The sequence below is a fragment of the Henckelia pumila genome, chromosome 4 (genome assembly GCF_033568475.1).
Source record: "Henckelia pumila isolate YLH828 chromosome 4, ASM3356847v2, whole genome shotgun sequence".
Taxonomy (NCBI): Eukaryota; Viridiplantae; Streptophyta; class Magnoliopsida; order Lamiales; family Gesneriaceae; genus Henckelia; species Henckelia pumila.
Genome location: NC_133123.1, coordinates 231910029 through 231933958, shown reverse-complemented (window position 1 = coordinate 231933958; position 23930 = coordinate 231910029). Strand labels below are relative to the sequence as shown.

The 23930-nt window shown below is 35.2% G+C and overlaps 1 protein-coding gene across 1 annotated transcript; it reads left to right on the top strand.

Moving 5' to 3' along the window:
- The first annotated feature begins 10968 nt into the window (after positions 1-10968).
- Positions 10969-12933, top strand: LOC140862899 (uncharacterized). Its single transcript, XM_073265931.1, has 6 exons — positions 10969-11639; positions 11727-11841; positions 12126-12257; positions 12454-12514; positions 12617-12767; positions 12918-12933. Exons 1-6 carry the CDS (start codon positions 10969-10971, stop codon positions 12931-12933), a joined length of 1146 nt encoding a protein of 381 aa, XP_073122032.1.
- The last annotated feature ends 10997 nt before the right edge of the window (positions 12934-23930 follow it).

Below are 23930 nucleotides of genomic sequence, written 5' to 3'. Positions count from 1 at the left end.
CAAATTGGTTGTCTACTAAAATATTTCGAGAAATATCCAAGTCTCTCGCAAGCACCCGATCATTAGCAAGATTGTCCACCTTAGTATCAAATTTCTGAGAAACTTCTCCCTGCTGAAAACTCAAGGAGCCCAAACATGATACACCATGAGCTTTATCCACCAAAGCCTCGTCAGAGAGATCAGCCATTAAAGGATCAAATCTGTTAGAATTATTTAATTGATCCGGCATCGGGCTCCTAGGATTATCTCCATTCGAACTTGAAGGGCCATGCAACGATGGACTCATATTATCTAAGCCTTCACCCACCTTCTCTTTACCCTTCTTCGAACCCACCTGTTTCCAAACCAACCTCGGAGCATCTGAATTATCACTTGTATCTTTCGAACCAAGCTGATTTTCCTCTACCCTGACAGTTGTTTCTTTCGACCTCTTTTCATTAATAACAGTCCTCAAATCCGCTGTTTTTTTTGCTTTTGGAGGAGGCCGTGGGACACGGCCATTCACAAAACATTCATCCACTCCGTGTCCAACGTGACAACAATCCGTACAATACTTTGGGAGACTCTCATAAATAAATCTTTGCTCGGTTATCTTGTCTCCGAGCCCAATAAATATATGATCATGCCTCGGCTTCAATAAATCTAATTCAACACATACCCTGGCCAATGTTAGATGTTCCGATTTGGATGTCAACTCATCCATTTTCAGAGGCTTTCCAACCAAACTTGCTACTGAGTATAAGTGTTTCTTATCAAACAGCGAGATAGGCAGATCCGGGAACCTTACCCATATCAGTACGATCGAGTTCTCCCTCTGATAATCAAATTTTGGAGTCCATTTGAAGACTCGCAGCAAGTGACCTTGAAGGAACCATCGTCCCTTACCCCAAAATCTAGTCATGTCCTCCTCCAACTGGAAATCAATGAACAAAAAACCTGGACGCAAAAATTTCACGACATACGGGCCCGAAAACCCTACAGATGCAAATGCTTGCAGCGTCCGATCTCTTGATGGCCAGCCACCGGAAAATTTCCCAATCAAAGCATTTGGGTAAGCCTTCTCCATTTCGCTTGTTTCCTCCTCAGAAAAGAAAATACATGGTTTATTCTTGTAAAATATCGTAGGCTTGGAAGGTATTAACGATCCTTCTCCATCTAAAAAATTTTTTTGCATCGTTCTTGGAGAAGAAGACAGAAACGCAGCAGCGTACGACTTCCTCCCAATATCCGATGGTTTGGGTTCAGGCGCCGGCAATCCACCGTGGATGGACGGATCGATCGTAGGGTTTTGCATTGTTTTTTCACTTGAATATGTTGGTGGTTTCTCTGCAATATGAACAGGTAGTTCCATCTTTTCTTAGCTGAGAAAGAGTTGTGATATCAAGTAAATGTGCATTTTTTGATGATGAAATGTTGTTAGCCAAAACTTCTTGCACAACTTTTGCAGCCAATATTTAGTATAATATTTGCATCTTTTCTATCTCTACCATATCTTAATAAAAATATTAGTTTTTTATCTATATTTTTTAACTTTTAAATTAAATAATAATATCATTCATATTATAATAAACATTTTTAAAATTTCAAATATATAATTTCTCGAATTCTTAAAAAATTATTTAAAAACAAATATTTTTTAGAAATAATACTATAGTTATTAAGCCTGAATACAGGATTCCGCATTTCATACAAAAAATATTTTCCTTTTTTTAAGGTTACAAAAAATATTTTCTTAACTACGAATATATTGGAAATTAATCAATTATATATGGCAGTATTTTTTTAAAAAAAAAAAACACGTCATTTCTTGCATAAAACTTAAATGTAATTATACTTAGAAAAATTCAAAAACATTTTCGTTTTAATTAAACAACTTTCAATATACAGAACCTATATTTTTATTTGGCAAATCTTTCAATTGTTTGAACCGTGAATTAAGACAAATTAAATACCAAGTCTATAACTTAAACAAATTACATTTCCAAGTCTATAACTCTAATTTTAATGGTATGCTATAGTGTATCGATAGGGATTTCCAAGTTGACATTTAACATATATAACTTATGTACATATATAATATAAAAGGTTAATTACATAAATTCCCACCTTCTGAGATTGCTCAAAACATCTCGTGATTATTAACTTTTCGTGTTTTCAAATCTTGGACACACATGTTCTTATAAACACGTACGAACAATGTATGACATTAACATAGTCATAAATGGATTATTTCAATATATCTTTACAGGTACTACTTCTATATAGATCTAAAGGTCATCATTTATCAATTTAGATCATTTATCAATTTATGCGGGGTCACAAGAAAATAATGGACCCCAGATTTATTGATAAATGTCAACCGTTGGATATATGTCAATGCAGTGCTACTACGAGGGCTTCACGATGGAACACTCTAGATACATGAACTAACCAAGTCTAAAGGATCTAACTTAACGTTATAAATTATATATGACTTCGACTAAATTTATTGTTTAATAACTGGTTTTTTTGCACTTGTCCTAGTTCCAGATTACAATGTATTATAATTTCATAACATAAACTTTCGATGTATATGGTGAAAGTGTTGTTATTCAATGGCTGGAAAAAGCAAAGGACCGGTAATTGGAATTGATCTGGGTACCAATTATTCATGCGTAGCCGTGAAGCGGTGCGATCGCATTGAGATCATACCCGATTATCAATGGGAGATCATGCCCATTGATGATGGCTATCGCACAACACCTTGTTATGTTGCTTTCAACGCGACCGAAGAGTGGTATTAAGGTGGTGCGGAACATACATGGTGATCTTATTTATGACATGGATCAGATTTGAGATGAGTTTGTTGGTCACTTTAAAAGCTTGTTGGGCAACCGATCGGATACTAGTGAGCTCAATAAGGATGTGATCCTCCTGGGGCCGTTGTTTTCGGAGGATAAATGGAGTGGATTGGTGGCCAAAGTCACTCGTGAGGAGATGAAGAATGCACTTTTTGATATTGAGAATGATAAAGCACCAGGGCCGGATGGATTTGGATCTTACTTTTTCAAACACTCCTGGGACTTGGTAGGAGAGGATATGTTTAGAGCGGTGGAAGAATTCTTTACTAATGGCAAGTTGTTGAGACAATGGAACCATTCCGTCATAGCACTTGTTCCAAAGAGTGCTCAAGCCATGTCGGTGAACGATTATAGACCCATATCTTGTTGCACGGTGTTCTACAAAGTTATATCCAAAATTTTGGTCATGAGGTTGAAGGAAGTGATTGGGGATTTGGTTGATGATGCTCAAGCGGCGTTTTTGAAGGGGAGATCTATTGTCGATAATATTCATCTTGCACAAGAGCTCTTGAGAAGATATGCTCGGAAAAATATTTCGGCACGTTGTACTTTGAAGGTGGATTTACAAAAGGCTTATGACATGTGGATTGGAATTATCTTAGGGAGACTCTTGTTGCATTGAACTTCCCTAGGATTTTTGTTGAGTGGATTATGGAGTGTGTTTTGACGACATCTTACTCGGTGTGCGTTAATGGAGAATTGAATGGTTTTTTTGAAAGGAGGAGGGGTTTGAGACAAGGGGATCCGCTTTCACCATTGTTATTTACTCTCTGTCTTGAACCTCTCACGAGAGCATTGAAGGATATGCCCCAATCTTCACACTTCAATTTTCACCCAAGGTGTGCGGCTCTTGGCATAACTCATCTTGCCTATGCGGATGACTTGTTGCTATTCTCTAGAGGTGATGTGATGAGCATTGAGGCGGTTTTTGAGCGTTTGAGTCGGTTTAGTGATATGTTCGGTGTGAAGATCAACTTGTTGAAGTCGAATGTGTTCATGGCCGGTGTGTGTATGGAGGATAAAAGTGCTATCTTGGATTTGTTGGGATTCAAAGAAGGGGTGCTACCATTTAGATATCTTGGTATTCCGATATCTTCGGCTAGACTATGCACATCTGATTATAGCTTACTTGTAGATGCCATTGGAGAAAGGGTGTCGAGATGGCCAAAGCATTCTTTATCATATGCGGGAAAGATTGAATTGGTGAGGTCCGTTCTACAAGGGGTGGAGTGCTTTTGGTTATCTATATTGCCTTTACCATCCAACATTATTGATAAAATTTATACTATTTGCCGGAAATTTATTTGGAATACCAAACACCCACCGATTGCATGGAGGGAGGTTTGTAAACCGATAGAAGATGGGGGATTGGGGTTGAAAGATTTATCGGCTTGGAAAAAGGCATTGCTTGCTAAAACTCTTTGGAAGATTCACATGAGAAAGGAAGCCTTGTGGATAAAATGGGTGAATCATAAATACCGATCATTTGGGGATGTGTGGCTTTGGAGATGGCATATGGAGGAGTCACCGTTGGATCGATTGAGCTTGCGAGACGTGAGTTGGAGGTTTGGTTTAGGGGCGGTGGTGACTTGAAGAGAGCTTATGGATTCTTCTTGGGTACTAGAGGTGTTTGGCCGTGGAAGCCTATTGTTTGGAAATCTTGTATCTTACCTAAGCATAGAGTTACGGATGCTCACATAATCTGCATGCAGTCAACTCATTGTCTGTGCCCCAATATATCATGCAGTTGTTGTTGCAACAATCAATTTTCTTGAACGGCAGCCCCATATCCTTAACTAGTTTCTTGGTTGCATTGAATTTATTGGGAAATTATGATCGGCAAGACATAACTCTGTCATCAATTGACACATGTCATTATAATTTCTTTCAAACATGCTATGCTCATATTTCATCTTCAACAACCTTTCAAGAACATAAAACAAGGTATGTACGTGTGGATTTCCTTCCCCAATCTCCTTCTCCGTCGATTTCATCATATCATATAGAGCCCTGGCTATAGTGTTAGGATCCTCCTCGTTGATGTTGACATTGGGTTCTTCGAAGACATTGGCATCAGGATCCTCGTTCAATACCACCTCCTCAATAACATTTTGGTAATCATAATAAGGTTGTTTGCCTCCAAATTGGTATTCACTGTCAGAATATGTGTTTGGATTCAATGAATTTGCAAAGTTGGATGGCAAATCATATGTGGTCGTACGCCTACTACTTCGAGACGAAGATGGTGCGTCCATATTAACTCCTGGAAACGATGGATGGATGTAATTTTCCCCACGAAAGAACCAACTTTAGTAGATAGGAACAAACTCATATCTACACAGGTGTACCTTCACCGTGTTCTCGTCTAAGTAAGTTAGATTCTGAGAATTCTTTCGGTTGCGCGGACATCTTATAGTTTCGTCAGGTAAACATGTTGGATTACTCTTTGCAAAAGCAACAAATACATCCACCCCATTAACGAACTCATCAGTCAATAATCCATTAACAATTCACTGATCCATCCAACTCCGGTCATAAGCCATGCGGTCCTACAGTAGATTAAATATAATACTTGAATGTTCATAGTAGAATGAGGTGTCAGAAACTTCTTTTACATAATAACATGACATTATATATTAAATATATATACATAATAAAAATGACTAAATAGTAAAATAATATAATCACATTACGTTATTATAATGAGGTGTCAGAGACTCCTTTTATATAATAACATAATATTATATATTAAATATGTATACAATAAAAATGACTAAATAGTAAAATAATATAATCACATCACGTTATTATAACGAGGTGTCATAGACTTCTTTTATATAATAACATGATATTATATATTAAATATGTACACAATAAAAATAACTAAATAGTAAATAATATAATCACATCACGTTATTATAATGAGGTGTCAGAGACTCCTTTTATATAAAAACATGATATTATATATTAAATATGAATACAATAAAAATGACTAAATAGTAAAATAATATAATCACCTCACGTTATTATAACGATGTGTCAGAGACTCATTTTATATAATAATATGATATTATATATTAAATATGTACACAATAAAAATGACTAAATAGTAAAATAATATAATCACATCACGTTATTATAATGCGGTTTCAGATACTTCATTTATATAATAACATGATATTATATATTAAATATGTACACAATAAAAATAACTAAATAGTAAAATAATATAATCACATCACGTTATTATAATGAGGTGTTAGAGACTCCTTTTATATAATAACATGATATTATATATTAAATATGTATACAATAAAAATGATGTACCTCTTTTTTTAGCTTCCGGATTTTGAGGCAGAGAATAAGAAATAAACTTTTATGGTGTAATAATTAAAAATATATATAGATTATTACATATATATTTTTCTTGAATATGGGAAATCGAGCAGTGTGCAAATGGATATTTATAGAAAATTTATTTGCCACGTTTTGTGATAAACCGTTGCCATATTAAATACGCGTGCACTAAATGAGACGCGTGGTTGACGCGTAGCAATTTATTTGCGTTGATTGTAAAATAACCGTTGCAATATGAAACCGTCGCAATTTGCGATGGTTCTATTAAATGTGGCAAAGTTTTTGCCATGGTTAATATTAAGCGTCGCAATTTGCAACGATTTTTTATCATCGTGGCAAAAATATTTCCACGGTTTGGACTAACCGTCGCAATTTGCGAAGATTTGAATGACCGTGGCAATTTTTTTTGCCACGGTGATAAAAAAAACATTCGAAAAACTGCCACGGTTATTAAAAAACGTCGCAATTTGCGACGGTTATATCAAAGCGTGGCAAAATTTTCCACGGTTTCAAAAAGACTGTCGCAAAGAGCCGGGTTTTTTTGTAGTGCAAACAAAATAATTCCGAATACTAAAGTTATTACAACCAAATCAAAATAACTACTCAGTATTCAACCAACCCGCAAAATACAGATAGAATCCCTGCTAAACAAACTCCCACTAGCTATGAGACGATTGAAGAAAAATGGGTTAAGAGATAAGAATTATTTCGTCTTGTAAGTTGCACATTTTCAACTTTTAGTTCTGTTAGCTCAAAATATTCAACATGCATGCATTAACTTGCAATATTTTTCGATTTTGGTCTTTCTTTCTTTTTTTTACCAAAACCCTACTAGACTGCCGGAAAATGCTTAGCTATCCTTCGGATTTGTTGACATTGTTAGAATAGATGCCCTGCAAGCCAACTGTTGGCTTGAGATTTTATTGACTCAAGTGTAATAAACAATCTTCATTTTAATATAATTACTTTTTTACTCAATTTTGGCATTTACTTTATCTGCATACCCATGCAAGCTGCATAGATAAAGACCTTTAATATACTATAGTAAAAAAATATGAGGTTGTACATGTGATGACAATCATGAAACACATATTTTAATTAATGTATATTCTAAATTAAGTTCCTAGTCGATTGGAAAGTCCAAAATAAGGATAAGGATTGCTCGAGCTCGAGACTAGAATATGTGATGTTGTGTACTACGTTTCATTGCTATAGACATAGAGATGTTCAATCATACAGATTGGTGCTCATACGATGAGTTCACTGAACTACCCTCCCCCGGATTTCCCAAGTGGTTATTATTCATCGAGTGGATAAGTCTGTGGTTATGGTTGTACACCATTAGTCTTTTTGACCCGAGACAACACCGAGGGTCTACATGCTAGGATTGTACTTTGACTCGTTTACCAACACCAGGAGGGTCATCAGGTGGCGAGATTGGGTACAGTTACGACACATGTAGGATCCAGTGCATTGTAGTCGGGAATTTACCACTCACCTACGGGTGTGGATATCCTATGTGATCTTATGAGATAATAGTGCATAGAATCTCTAGTCAGAGTATGAAATGTGAATTAGGGTAAATTGGTTCCCTAGTTGCACATACAATGCCACTATGTATTCTCTTAGATGCAACACATCGTTATCGAACTTCACGTGCAACCCTCGATGAAACAATGGTTGCGGATTCGATCCGGATATATGAGATGAAGGGACCGTACTGTACGATAACCATAATCGATTGGTTCTTGCAAGCACTATCAGTGATACCTAAGGAATCATGGGGCGATACTATTAGATGCTCTTACCATGATTCGATGGGTCCACTCAGAAATGAATTCTGACATTCTTATGATCAAGGATTTGATGCATAGAATGAGGCTAATAAGGGTAAGCCCTTATAAAGGACAATGTCCTGAATCACAAAGAGTTGTGAACCCACGACTAGCTGTATCTCTGAACCATTGAGGGTCACACAAGCACTGGTTTCCCTATTCCCGTTGAGATAATAAATTCAAAGAGTTGAATTTAAAATAAAAATATTTTATTGGATCAAATGATAAGCTTATAAATGAGTTTATAATGGCTTATAGAAATTTTTGAGAGAACGGCTGCTAAAAACAGTGAAGGGAGTACACCTGCTTAATTTGAGTGGAAGTGTTCCAAAATTAGCAGCTGCCTTATTTATGCTTTATTGGTTTCGAAAATTAAAGTGTGCATCATAAAAATGATTAAGTTAAAAAATGTCACATCGATGATATTGGATCATCGATCGTGATTATGATAATATTAATACAATTGATGCATGAATCATTGGCTAGTAGAAGTACAATCCCATCTTGATAAATTATTAAAGTATTGAAATTTAATAAATTAATATTATTCTAGTTGGACGAGAATAAAGCCCATTAGTTGTATTAATAAATGGTACGAAGTTATACAAGGAAATAATATTGATATCATGATATATAACTTACACACAAAGGAAAATATAATATATATATATATATATAAGTCTTCGATTAGTTATATATATGTAAATGTTAAACTTGTTTAATTAATTTACATATATATAATTAAGGTATACTTATATAAAATATGTATATATAGATACATTAAGTCTTTGATTAGTTATATATATGTAAATGTTAAACTTGTTTAATTAATTTACATATATATAATTAAGGTATACTTATATATAAATATGTATATGTAGATACATATATATTAGAGCATTTTTTCGAGACCTAGCCTTCATTGTTAAGCAAGAAATTTTTTAAAAATTGCTCTCCCTTGTGTTTGAAGAATTTGGCCACCTTAATCAATAAGGTTGGAGTTGATTTTTTCTTCTAGATTAAATCTCAATGCAAATTTCTTTTTTTTCTCTCTAGTGTGAGTTAGAAGATGAATAGGTAAACTGGTCGTGGACTTGATTTGGAGATTGAAGAAGGAGGTATTCCAGTTGATCGTTCGTAGAGAATTACAACAAGAGCTATCTCCGCTAATCCTGAAATAGTTGTTGTCAAGTGAGATATTCACTAAAGGTATAATTTCGTAAACACCCTATGAATATTAAATTAATCAATACGCGTGTCCAAGCTTGTTTTGAATGTCAAAAAGAAAAAAAATTTAAACTTTCGCTAGATGTATCTTGGGCACGAGACACGGTACTCCAACAGACATGGAATTTAAAATTAGGGATCTTGTTTTTATGGAATATACGTGGCTCAATTTCAATTCCGAATAGACAGAAAATTCTAAAACAAACCTTAAAAATTCCACATAATTAAACCCACAAAAATAATAAAATTCAAACCACTTATTTCTCTTTCAAACGAGAAGAAAAATAATTTTTTAAAAAAATCATAAGAAGAAAGAAAAATACAAAAGAGCGGCAAACAAGGAAGAAACAAGAGTAGAGGCCTTTTCATTATTAGGGTTTGAATCAAAATATTTTTTTAAAATTTGGACCGATCTCTTTGCCCCAAATCTTGCGAAGAAGTATCTCATTCCAATGCTATGAATACAGTTTTTCTTTAAAGAAGCTCCAGATCTAAAAGGAATATTTTATTTCTAAAATTGCTTAAGTCTAAAAATATTTTATTTAAAAGTTTTTTGTCTTTCTTGGACATGAACTAACTTAGAGATAACATGTTTAAATTATGTATTTCCTTATTTAAGAAGATTTGAGATATTATTATGCTTGATTATAATATGTAAATATCACATATCTAACTAATCGTTTTCTTATTTTTGTAGATTTAATATGATCAAATCTAAGGAATCCTACACATACAAGGAAACAATGTGAAGAAGGATTCTTGCTTATTTAAGGAGATGGACGTGCACTTAAAAAGAGATGGACGTATGACGACCGTGAGATTTTCCTGAGAGCTTTATACACATACATATTTGAGAGAATACTGAAGATTGTTTGAAGCTAGATTTGGTCGTGTGTTGCCTTGAAACCTTGAAGAACACATGAAGATCATTGATCAAAAGTGTGCTTCTCATAGAGTTTTGGCATCAAGGATTTTTCTCCTTGACTCTTTTTTTTTTAATTCTATCTTGCATAGAATTTTTAGGAGTTGTTTTTATGGCTTATTTTCTCACTTGTTTTTGAGAAATTGTTTTTTGAAATAATCACTAGTTTTAGGGGTTGTAAAACTCTTTGATCGTTTCTCTAGTGAAAGTTTTGCCCTGAGTCACTGCAAGAGTATTTTATACTCTTGCTTAAATATCTGAGTCTATTTTAGTGGTTGCTAGTTTATTTTATTCACTCTTTAATTATTTTCCGTTGCATATTACTCAAAGTATTTTTGGAGGTGTTGTCAACACATTGTGACAACACCTAAATCTGTTTATGTGCAACCAATTATCCCTTATAAGTGGCATCAGAGACATCTTCTTGATACACTAAGAACTGATCTTGGTTTTTTTATTTTATTACAAGGAATAAGATGGACTCATCTACTACTGCGAACTCGTTTTTGAAACCCCTGGTTCTTGATGGCACGAATTATGTGTTGTGGAAAACAAGGATGCGCTACACTATCAAAGCGATGGATGTTCGTGCTTGGCAAAATATCTCGCTATGAGACATCCAGTTAGGAAGTAACATAGGTCATTTACTAGTTGGACTCCTCCAAAGATGCTATATCAAGAAGGAGAATACATTCTCAATCCATAAGCAACTTGGACGACGATCGAGGAAACACAAAGCTCAAGCTACAATGCTAAAGCAATCAATGCAATTTTTTCATCTGTGGACATGAGAATGTTTGGACTCATAGCTGACTGCACCGTTGCCAAGGACGCGTGGGAAGCTCTTCAAGAACACTGTGAAGAAACTGATAGTGTTAGAAGAACAAGATTGAGATTTCTAAACACAAAATTTGAGAATCTCAGGATGGATGAGAATGAAACTATTGCTGATTATGATAAGAGAATTAGGAAGATAACTACAGAGGCTTTTGCTCTTAGAGAACCTATTACTAGTGAGAATATGGTGAACAAGGTTCTTCGGTCTTTGCCAAAGAGATTCAATGGGAAGATTTGGGCGCTTGAGGAAGTGAAAGACAACTCAAATATGAAGATGACAGAACTGATTAGCATCCTTCAAGTATTCGAGATGAATTTTACAGCACAAGAAAAGGATAAAGGGAAATCAATAGCCCTGCAAGAATCAAAGCCCTCATACGAGGAATATGTTCAATTCCATCAAGAAGTTCTTCAGTCTAATTTAGAGGATGATTTGATCTCACTCATCACTAAGAAATTCAATGATTATCTGAAAAAGATGAAAGAAACCAAGAAGTCTGACCAAAAGCTCAAAGCTACAATGTTTCCTAACAAGCCTTTGAGAATTACTGGACCAAAACAGTCACCAAGGAAGCCTACAGATACTCCTAAGCCTCGACTGATGTTGGAAGGGAAGAAAAAGTAAGTTTCAAAGAAGTTAGACATGGTACAGTGTCATGCTTGTCAAGGTTTTGGACATTATGCCAATGAGTGTGATAACACGCATAGGAAAGGAATGAATACATCCTTGAGTGATGAAGAGTCTGATGAAGATGAAGAACTGGAAGATGAAGAAGATCACACTGCTCTATCTGCCCTACTGGAAATCAAAAAGAAGTTTCAAGTCAATCCTTTAGGTGTTGCCGCAGGTGTTGCCATACCTAGTCGTAACACCTCACGAAGTTCAGTTTATTTAAATTATTCCATTATTGATAATTTGTGTAATAATGATGCAGGTGATGAGACAATATCTATGGAAGAAGCTCGGATGATGTTTGAAGAGCTACATGCTGATTGGATTGAAAGGAATAGATGAATACTATTCTTTCAAGAGAAAATACTGATTTGAAGGATGATGAATCAAGGCTTGAAGTTATGCTGAGTAAGAAGGACCTGGAATTAAGTTAGGTGAAGGAAGATCTTGGGAAAGTTAAGGCCACACTGGCCGAATTCAATTCAAGCACAACCAAGCTTGATTCTTTACTCGCGATGGGAAGAGATGATAAGGCTGGACTAGGTTTTGAGAACAGTAAATTTGAGGTTGGTGAAAGCTCAAAAGTACTTGTTTTTGTTAAAGAGAGTAGCTATACAGAAAGCCCACCAAAAGGTCACAAACTGATCCTACAAAACCAAAGTCACTGCCTACTATTCCTTTAAGTCTAGAAGGAAACATAAGTATATTTGTCACTACTGTCATAGACCTGGTCATATCAAACCATACTGTTTTAAGCTGCAGGAAGATTACAGACAGAGATCTGCTTCAAAGGTGTTACCTAAGGTGTTGCCAACACCCTCCCGTAACATCTCCAGAAACATATCTATTGTGAGAAAGGTTTGGGTACCAAAAGCTGATATTCAATTTTGTATGATTTATACTGCTTTTAGAACTAATGTTTTAGGTTCATGGTACTTTGATAGCGGTAGTTCACGTCATATGACAGGTTCCAATAAGTTTCTCATTGATTATGTTGATCAGAAAAGTGGAAGAGTAAACCTATGGAGGAGGTTCAAAGGGAAACATTGTTGGAAAAGGAACGCTGAATGTAGCTGGTTTGTCTAAGCTCCGCAATGTGCTTCATGTTGAAGGGCTTACCGCAAATCTAATAAGAATTAGCCAACTTTGTGAAAATAATTTGCATGTGCAATTTGATAAGAAATTATGCAAATTGTTTGATAGTTCTAATTTGTGTGTCATGACAGGTACAAGGTCATCTGACAATTGTTATCAACTTGGAAAATAAATGGCTTGTAGGCACACAAAAGTGACAGAACTTGACCTATGGCATCAAAAGTTGGGTCATGCAAATTTCAAGACTCTAAAAAATTTGAGTAAGTTCGAGATGAATTTTACAGCACAAGAGAAGGATAAAGGGAAATCAATAGCCCTGCAAGAATCAAAGCCCTCATACGAGGAATATGTTCAATTCCATCAAGAAGTTCTTCAGTCTAATTTAGAGGATGATTTGATCTCACTCATCACTAAGAAATTCAATGATTATCTGAAAAAGATGAAAGAAACCAAGAAGTCTGACCAAAAGCTCAAAGCTACAATGTTTCCTAACAAGCCTTTGAGAATTACTGGACCAAAACAGTCACCAAGGAAGCCTACAGATACTCCTAAGCCTCGACTGATGTTGGAAGGGAAGAAAAAGTAAGTTTCAAAGAAGTTAGACATGGTACAGTGTCATGCTTGTCAAGGTTTTGGACATTATGCCAATGAGTGTGATAACACGCATAGGAAAGGAATGAATACATCCTTGAGTGATGAAGAGTCTGATGAAGATGAAGAACTGGAAGATGAAGAAGATCACACTGCTCTATCTGCCCTACTGGAAATCAAAAAGAAGTTTCAAGTCAATCCTTTAGGTGTTGCCGCAGGTGTTGCCATACCTAGTCGTAACACCTCACGAAGTTCAGTTTATTTAAATTATTCCATTATTGATAATTTGTGTAATAATGATGCAGGTGATGAGACAATATCTATGGAAGAAGCTCGGATGATGTTTGAAGAGCTACATGCTGATTGGATTGAAAGGAATAAGATGAATACTATTCTTTCAAGAGAAAATACTGATTTGAAGGATGATGAATCAAGGCTTGAAGTTATGCTGAGTAAGAAGGACCTGGAATTAAGTTAGGTGAAGGAAGATCTTGGGAAAGTTAAGGCCACACTGGCCGAATTCAATTCAAGCACAACCAAGCTTGATTCTTTACTCACGATGGGAAGAGATGATAAGGCTGGACTAGGTTTTGAGAACAGTAAATTTGAGGTTGGTGAAAGCTCAAAAGTACTTGTTTTTGTTAAAGAGAGTAGCTATACAGAAAGCCCAACCAAAAAGGTCACAAACTGATCCTACAAAACCAAAGTCACTGCCTACTATTCCTTTAAAGTCTAGAAGGAAACATAAGTATATTTGTCACTACTGTCATAGACCTGGTCATATCAAACCATACTGTTTTAAGCTGCAGGAAGATTACAGACAGAGATCTGCTTCAAAGGTGTTACCTAAGGTGTTGCCAACACCCTCCGTAACATCTCCAGAAACATATCTATTGTGAGAAAGGTTTGGGTACCAAAAGCTGATATTCAATTTTGTATGATTTATACTGCTTTTAGAACTAATGTTTTAGGTTCATGGTACTTTGATAGCGGTAGTTCACGTCATATGACAGGTTCCAATAAGTTTCTCATTGATTATGTTGATCAGAAAAGTGGAAGAGTAACCTATGGAGGAGGTTCAAAGGGAAACATTGTTGGAAAAGGAACGCTGAATGTAGCTGGTTTGTCTAAGCTCCGCAATGTGCTTCATGTTGAAGGGCTTACCGCAAATCTAATAAGAATTAGCCAACTTTGTGAAAATAATTTGCATGTGCAATTTGATAAGAAATTATGCAAATTGTTTGATAGTTCTAATTTGTGTGTCATGACAGGTACAAGGTCATCTGACAATTGTTATCAACTTGGAAAATAAATGGCTTGTAGGCACACAAAAGTGACAGAACTTGACCTATGGCATCAAAAGTTGGGTCATGCAAATTTCAAGACTCTAAAAAATTTGAGTAAGTTCGAGATGAATTTTACAGCACAAGAGAAGGATAAAGGGAAATCAATAGCCCTGCAAGAATCAAAGCCCTCATACGAGGAATATGTTCAATTCCATCAAGAAGTTCTTCAGTCTAATTTAGAGGATGATTTGATCTCACTCATCACTAAGAAATTCAATGATTATCTGAAAAAGATGAAAGAAACCAAGAAGTCTGACCAAAAGCTCAAAGCTACAATGTTTCCTAACAAGCCTTTGAGAATTACTGGACCAAAACAGTCACCAAGGAAGCCTACAGATACTCCTAAGCCTCGACTGATGTTGGAAGGGAAGAAAAAGTAAGTTTCAAAGAAGTTAGACATGGTACAGTGTCATGCTTGTCAAGGTTTTGGACATTATGCCAATGAGTGTGATAACACGCATAGGAAAGGAATGAATACATCCTTGAGTGATGAAGAGTCTGATGAAGATGAAGAACTGGAAGATGAAGAAGATCACACTGCTCTATCTGCCCTACTGGAAATCAAAAAGAAGTTTCAAGTCAATCCTTTAGGTGTTGCCGCAGGTGTTGCCATACCTAGTCGTAACACCTCACGAAGTTCAGTTTATTTAAATTATTCCATTATTGATAATTTGTGTAATAATGATGCAGGTGATGAGACAATATCTATGGAAGAAGCTCGGATGATGTTTGAAGAGCTACATGCTGATTGGATTGAAAGGAATAAGATGAATACTATTCTTTCAAGAGAAAATACTGATTTGAAGGATGATGAATCAAGGCTTGAAGTTATGCTGAGTAAGAAGGACCTGGAATTAAGTTAGGTGAAGGAAGATCTTGGGAAAGTTAAGGCCACACTGGCCGAATTCAATTCAAGCACAACCAAGCTTGATTCTTTACTCACGATGGGAAGAGATGATAAGGCTGGACTAGGTTTTGAGAACAGTAAATTTGAGGTTGGTGAAAGCTCAAAAGTACTTGTTTTTGTTAAAGAGAGTAGCTATACAGAAAGCCCAACCAAAAAGGTCACAAACTGATCCTACAAAACCAAAGTCACTGCCTACTATTCCTTTAAAGTCTAGAAGGAAACATAAGTATATTTGTCACTACTGTCATAGACCTGGTCATATCAAACCATACTGTTTTAAGCTGCAGGAAGATTACAGACAGAGATCTGCTTCAAAGGTGTTACCTAAGGTGTTGCCAACACCCTCCCGTAACATCTCCAGAAACATATCTATTGTGAGAAAGGTTTGGGTACCAAAAGCTGATATTCAATTTTGTATGATTTATACTGCTTTTAGAACTAATGTTTTAGGTTCATGGTACTTTGATAGCGGTAGTTCACGTCATATGACAGGTTCCAATAAGTTTCTCATTGATTATGTTGATCAGAAAAGTGGAAGAGTAACCTATGGAGGAGGTTCAAAGGGAAACATTGTTGGAAAAGGAACGCTGAATGTAGCTGGTTTGTCTAAGCTCCGCAATGTGCTTCATGTTGAAGGGCTTACCGCAAATCTAATAAGAATTAGCCAACTTTGTGAAAATAATTTGCATGTGCAATTTGATAAGAAATTATGCAAATTGTTTGATAGTTCTAATTTGTGTGTCATGACAGGTACAAGGTCATCTGACAATTGTTATCAACTTGGAAAATAAATGGCTTGTAGGCACACAAAAGTGACAGAACTTGACCTATGGCATCAAAAGTTGGGTCATGCAAATTTCAAGACTCTAAAAAATTTGAGTAAGTTCGATGTTGTAAGAGGTATGCCTAACTTGAAATCTGGTATTCCATTTGTATGTAAAACATGTTAAAAAGGGAAGCAAACTAGGGTGTCATATGAGGTGTTTTCAACATCTGTGACAACACGCTGCCTTGATCAAATACATATGGACTTAATGGGTCCAATGGATGTTGAAAGCTTTGGTGGTAAGAAATACTCTTTTGTTTGTGTTGATGATTTTTCACGATATACTTGGGTGAATTTTTTGAGGGAAAAATCAGACACATTTGATGTCTTCAAGAAACTGCTCACTAAGATTTCAAATCTCCACAATCTGAAGGTAATCCGGATTCTTACTGATCATGGTAAGGAGTTCGAAAACTCTTCTTTTGCAAGTTTGTGTGATAAGAAAGGTATTTCTCATGAATTTTTTGCTCTTAAAACTCCGCAACAAAATGGAATTGCTGAAAGGAAAAAATAGGACTTTGCAAGAGATGGAAAGAGTGATGTTAAGTTCGAAAAACATTTCAAAACATTTTTGGGCTGAAGCCTTGAATACTACATGTCATATTTCAAATAGAGTTTATTTAAGGAATGATACTACTATGACATCCTATGAAATCCTCATGGGAAAGAGGCCAAACCTTAAATACTTTCATTTTTTGGATGTGTATGTCACGTTTTGAATGATAGAGATCATCTTGCTAAGTTTGATGCAAAGAGTGATAAGTGTTTGTTATTGGGATATTTGTCAAATAGCCGAGCCTATAGGATGTATAACTTGAGAACTATGATTATTTTTTAGTCTATTAATGTTGTATTTGATGATTTTGTAGATCTAAAGAAGAAAACTGCCGAGGATGAAGTTGATGATCTGCTTGATAAGTCTGGAAATTTAGATGTTGTCCAAGGTGTTACAATATCTCCAACAACACCTTCTGTAGAAATTCCAGAAACAAAATCTGAACAACTTACGATGAGAATAATAATGAGGACAGTGAGGTGAATGAATTTGGAAAGAACATTCCAAGAAAAATTCAAAAGAACCATCCAACCTCACAAGTCATTGGAGATGTACATGGAGATATGCAAACTCAAAGGAAAGAGAAAGTGGATTACCGAAAGATGGCAGGTTTGATGTGCATGAGCTCTACATATTCTCAGGTAAGATTTTCTTGCTTTGTGTCAAAAATTGAACCCAAAAAGGTTGAAAAAGCTTTAAAAGATGAATTTTGGGTCAATGCTATGCATGAAAAATTAGAACAATTTGTTAGGAATGATGTTTGGTACTTAGTACCATGTCCAACTCATGGTAATGTTATAGGAACTAAATGGATTTTCAAAAATAAAATCGATGAGTCGGGAAACATCATAAGAAATAAAGCTAGGTTGGTAGCTCAAGGGTATACATAGGTTGAGGGGTGGATTTTGATGAAACCTTTGCTCCTATAGCCCGCATTGAGTCAGTCCGATTTTTTCTTTCTATTTCATGTAATATGGGAATGAAACTTTTTCAAATGGATGTAAAAAGTTTCTTTTTGAATGGGATCTTAAATGAAAAAGTTTATGTGAAACAACCTAAAGGGTTTGAGGATCCAAATCATATTTATTATGTGTATAAGTTGAAAAAGGCATTGCATGGATTGAAGCAAGCACCACGTGCATGGTATGGAAGATTAACCGAGAACTTGCTCAATATTTGCTTCAAAAGAGGTGAAGTCAATAAGAATTTATTTGTGCAAAAGTCTCAAGATAATATTTTAATCTGCCAAGTTTATGTAGATGATATAATTTTTTTGTGCTTCAAATGATAAACTTGTTGATGATTTTGTGAAGTGCATGTCTTCTACATTTGAGATGAACATGGTTGGTGAGTTAACTTATTATTTCTTGGGATTGCAAGTAAAACAAAAGCATGATGGTATATTTTTGTGTCTGAACAAGTATAATAAAAATTTGGTGAAAAAGTTTTTGAATGACAACACTAAACACATGCGTACACCTATGGGGTCTAATGAAAAATTGTCTAGGGAAGATGTTGCTGAAGGTTTTGACAACACCCTCTACAAAAGCATGATTGACAGTCTTTTGTATTTAAGTGCTACTAGACCTAATATCATGTATAGTGTTTGTTTGTGTGATAGATACCAGTCAAACCCAAAAGTTACTCACTTAAAGGCCGTGAAACGTATACTGAAATATGTGGCAGGTACTTTGAATTTGGGTTTGTGGTACACTAAAGAAACCAATTCGAATTTGATAGGGTTTAGTGATGCTGATTGGGCTGGGGATTTAGATGAAAGAAAGAGCACTTCGGGAGGATGTTTCTACTTAGGAAATAACTTAGTGTCATGGTATAGTAAGAAACAAAATTGTGTATCACTTTCTACCATCGAGTCTGAATATGTTGTTGTAGGTAGTTGTTGCACACAACTCCTATGGATGAATAAAATGTTGAATGATTATGGAATTAAGATTGATACTTCTATTGTGTACTGTGATAATTCTAGTGTCATTGATATATCCAAAAATCCAGTTCAACACTCTCGAACCAAACACATTCACATTAGAAATCACTTCATTTGAGATTTGGTCGAGAAAAGCATGATCTTAATTGAGTTTGTTGGAACCAATAACCAATTAGCTGATATATTCACAAAAGCTTTGGATTTCAAGAGATTCTCCAGTCTAAGGAGGTCTCTCAGTATTTGTGCATTATAGACAGAACTGAGATGTTGTCTGGAGTGTTGCCAACACTCTGCGACAACACCTTTTCATTCATGTGCATTTTTTAGGATCTTAGGCATATTGCATTCATGCATTCATTCTGTTTTATGAAGTGTTTGATACTTTGTAGTAATTGACTAGTTTTTACTCAGGATTCTTTGCAAAATGTTCTACAGTTGAATAAGATTTAATTGAAGAAGAGTTCTGACTAAATCACAAAGTAGTGGAGGGATGTTCATGTATTCTATAATCTTGTAAGTGATTTTGAAATTTCAGAAACTCAAATTAACAAAAAGGTTAAAAATAATCAATTCAATCATCAAATTTGATTGAACAATCGGAAGCAAATGGAAAAAGCTACCTAAAGGGGTCCGTTGAAGATCGTTCCTTTAGTGTGCAGGCTACCACTTCTGCAATAATGAATTGGATGCCAAATTTTTTTTTCCTGAATCCTGAAGTGTTGCTGGAAGATGTTTCCAACATCGTGGAAAACACCTCACTCGTCAACATATATTTTTGCATATGATTGCATTTTATTTTTATGTCACACTCTGTTTTAGACATAATTAGGACATGCATATTTTTATTTGTGAATATTTTTAGCTGAAAGGTTAGAAATTCTGATCGAACAAAATTTTGAATTTTTGCCCTATCCACTGAATTTTTGAATTTTAAGTGATTAATTTTTGTTTCGGTGGTGTTAAACTTCGATGAGAAGTTTAATTTGGAATTATTTGGTTAAATATTTGGGCCTAGATTATTGCCTAGAATCAAATATGTATTGCCTAATTTAAATCGGATTAGTTACCAATTTGGATTGTTACTGTTGAGGATGCTGAGCTGCCAACTTTGGATGTGATGACTTCTGTCATCACTAGTGGACTGGTCACCAGCTTTCCAGCTCATCCTCAAAAGATAGCTGCTTCCAAGCTCACTTCTTTTTACTCTGTCTTGCATAAGACAGCCGTGAAGTCTTGGACCCCATCTGGAAATTCTACTGTGGTCACCAAGCATCAAGCTCGTGTCTTGTATGCTATTGGAACTGGAGTTGCATTCAACTATGGCAGACTGGTGTTTGACACAGTCATGGCCTTTGTAGATTTTGCTCAACCTACATTGAAGCTACCATATCTCTCTCTGATATATTCAATGCTCAAGTCTCAAGAGATCAAGAAGGATGATTATGAGCCACTCACTAAAGCTGGTGAAATGCTGAAGATTGCACCTGCACTGCTGCGAGGAAACAGGAAGATAAACCTAACTTGGTTTGAATCAGGTGTTGCAACATGTGTTGTGGCAGATGATGCCAACACCTCACTTGCCACAAATGTTTTTGCTCCTCCCTCTACTACAAAGAACCTAGATACAACCTTTTATTCAAGCTCAACTACTACATTCTGAGCAGAAGATCATACAAGCTAAGGCTGATCTAGCCTATTATGAAGGGTTGAAAGCTCACTACGAAAATCTTATTTCTGGAGCTTCCTCTTCTGGACAAAAAAGGGGAGATGATGGTGGTGAAGCTGAACAAGAAGTAGATGCTGCTGATGATGATGATGACTGAGAGCAATCAGTTCTAGTTTGGGTTTAGTTGGTTTAGTTCAGTTTGTTTTTAGTTTATTTTATTTTTTTTAAGTGGTAATGTGTTTTTGCTCTACTCCTAATCAAAACTATTCTCTTATTTGTGTTTCTCTTGTTTATACATTATTGCTGGTATGAAGTGTTGTAGCCAGATGTTGCCAACATCATGTGACAACACCTATGCTTATACTTAGGGGGAGATTTTGTTCTTACATTCAGAGGGAGTTTTGATCAAGGTGGAGTTGAGTTGAATTGTTTATTGAAGTAAAGGTGTTTTGTCCAGAAAGGCAAAAAGAGGAGATTGAAAGGAATATTTTATTCCTAAAATTTCTTAAGTCTAAAAAGATTTTATTTAAAAATCTTTTGCCTTTCTTGGACATGAATTAACTTAGAGATAACATGTTTAAATTATGTATTTACTTATTTAAAAAGATTTGAGATATTATTATGCTTGATTATAATATGTAAATATCTCATATCTATCTAATCGTTTTCTTATTTTTGTAGATTTAATATGATCAAATCTAAGGAATCCTACGCATACGAGGAAACAATGTGAAGAAGGATTCTTGCTTATTTAAGGAGATGGATGTGCACTTAAAAAGAGATGGACACACGACGATTGTGAGATTTTCCTGAGAGCTTTATACACATACATATTTGAGAGAATACTGAAGATTGTTTGAAGCTAGATTTGGTCGTGTGTTACCTTGAAGCCTTGAAGAACACTTGAAGATTATTGATCAAAAGTGTTCTGCTCATAGAGTTTTTGCATCAAGAATTTTTCTCCTTGACTCATTTTTATTTATTCTATCTTGCATAGAATTTTTAGGAGTTGTTTTTATGGTTTATTTTTTCACTTGTTTTTGAGAAAATTATTTTTGAAATAATCACTAGTTTTAGGGGTTGTAAAACTCTTTGATCATTTCTCTAATGAAATTTTTGCCTTGAGGCGCTGCAAGAGTATTTTATACTCTTGCTTAAATATCTGAGTCTATTTTAGTTGTTGCTAGTTTTTTTTATTCACGCTTTAATTATTTTCCACTGCATATTACTCAAAGTGTTTTTGGAGGTGTTGCCAACACTTTGTGACAACACCTAAATCTATTTATTTGCAACCAATTATCCCTTACAAGATCCAAAAGATCAATAATAAAAATATAAAATATTATTAAAAACACGACATAAGAGAAAACTTACTTCATTTTTTAAAATAGATAATATAACCGCAAAGTAAATACATTTCTTTATGGAAATTACAAACATATAGAACATGAAACAAGCCCACCAAATAAGATTGAATAGAATATCTTATGATCTTCCAAACAAACTTATGTAGTATGCAATGCTAATATTAGAACACTAGTCTAACATATATCACAATCATAAACTGGCATCTTATTTGGATATGATAATGAGTAGTCCTAGTAGGAGGATGACACAAAGTAGTGAAGAAATAAACCCGTAACAACAACATATTTCCTCTTCGCTAAATTATGGAGTTGGACGGATGGGTTTGGATATGTACGAAGGCGAGATAGGCATGTTCTCAGCAGTAGATGTTGATTCCTAGCATTAAACAATGATTCATCGTATGGTGTTTCACTGTTAAGACATTTTTCGTTCACACAGTTGGTTGTCGGTGTATCTTTTGATGCACTTTCGGTGAATTTTTTCTGCATTTTAGATCCGCTAGAGATTCAATGGTAATCATCATACCATATAAGTTTGTTTGGATGCTTAAGAGAGGCTGGACATATGTAGTAATATTTTCTCTAACAGGTAGATTGTTCTTCTGCTTTCCTTAGAAACATTAAACCATTCCCACACTCAAAATTTGGTGAATTCACGACTCCATATCACCAGTATTGTAAATGTAAATTTATGATTAAAAAAAAAAAGAATGGAATCACTACAAGAATCTTGACATTTGGCGATGCCTAGAGCGGGAAGTGTCGCTACATGGTTACATGTGGCGACGCAAAACGAGCTCAATGTCGCTGAAAATCAAATAGTGGGGGGAAATTTTCTCACCTCTATTTTGGGTCATTTGGCGACAAAAAATAGATAATGCGTCGCAAAATGAGTGCATTTGGCTATGCGCAAACAAATAAATTTCCGTCTTCTCTTAATTTCCAGCTTATATAGTTATATTGACATGCTCATGGACCCAATCTCTTCTGCTACCTCCCCCGACTTGGGCACTGACTGACTATGTAAACTTTTATTTTTGCAACGTTATGTAATGAGAGGATTTGGCTAGTTACTTTTATTTTCGCAACATTATGTAATAAATATTTGACTAGTTATATATTTTTGACATAATCTTAATTGTATTCAATGTTGATTAATTAATAATAAATTGCACATTTATTAAATTTTATTATATTCAATTAATTTATTTGATATTAATAGAAAAAAAAAACATTCATAACAACTTTTGACGGCAAATGGAAATTAATTTTTAAAAATAAAAAATATTTGTTATCTAATACATTTGGCTTTAAATACCAACAAAAAAAAAGCACTGAAAAATGCATTTGGCGATGCGGGAAAATCGTTGTGAAATGTCACACACTTTCCGCGACGCTATGCTTACCGCGTCGCCAAAGGCCACATGTAACGCCCCGTTTTTATCTTAAATGAGTTTATTTGAGTTAATCGGAGATTTCAGAGTTCTCGAGCCGACTTGATTTTGATCAGGGTCCTTTTTGCTAAAATTGGATTTTTCAGGGACTAAAACGCAAATTGTGAATTTTATATATTATCTAATCTTAGAAATTGGTTGACAAAGTCTTCATCTCCTTCCCCATTCCTTCCTCCTCCATTGTAGCCGATTCCTTTTGCTTCCAAGCTTTGGGATTTCAGTCCGAGCTCGATCCGGCCGTTGGAAATTATTTCTGAAGGCAGATTAGTGATCACTGCAGTGAGAGCTCCGTTATATCGTAATTTTTTCTACGATCGGATACATTCTAGTTTTTGGATGTTGTTAGAATCGTTCTAGATTCGAGTATGTTGTTCTAGACAGAGTTCTGATCGTTTATTATCTGTCGATTTTGAATTAGAGCGACGTTCGGATTTGTTATGATTTTTAGAAGCCATTTTCGAAAATGTGGATTTTGAGATTGATGGG

Excerpts from the sequence above, each read along its gene's own strand:
- LOC140862899 (XM_073265931.1), top strand. The coding sequence starts at position 10,969 with ATGAGAATGTTTGGACTCATAGCTGACTGCACCGTTGCCAAGGACGCG. Across the intron at positions 11,640-11,726 it reads ATGTTGGAAGGGAAGAAAAA|GAAAGGAATGAATACATCCT; the intron begins GTAAGTTTCAAA and ends TAACACGCATAG. Across the intron at positions 12,258-12,453 it reads TTGAGAACAGTAAATTTGAG|GAAGATTACAGACAGAGATC; the intron begins GTTGGTGAAAGC and ends TTTAAGCTGCAG.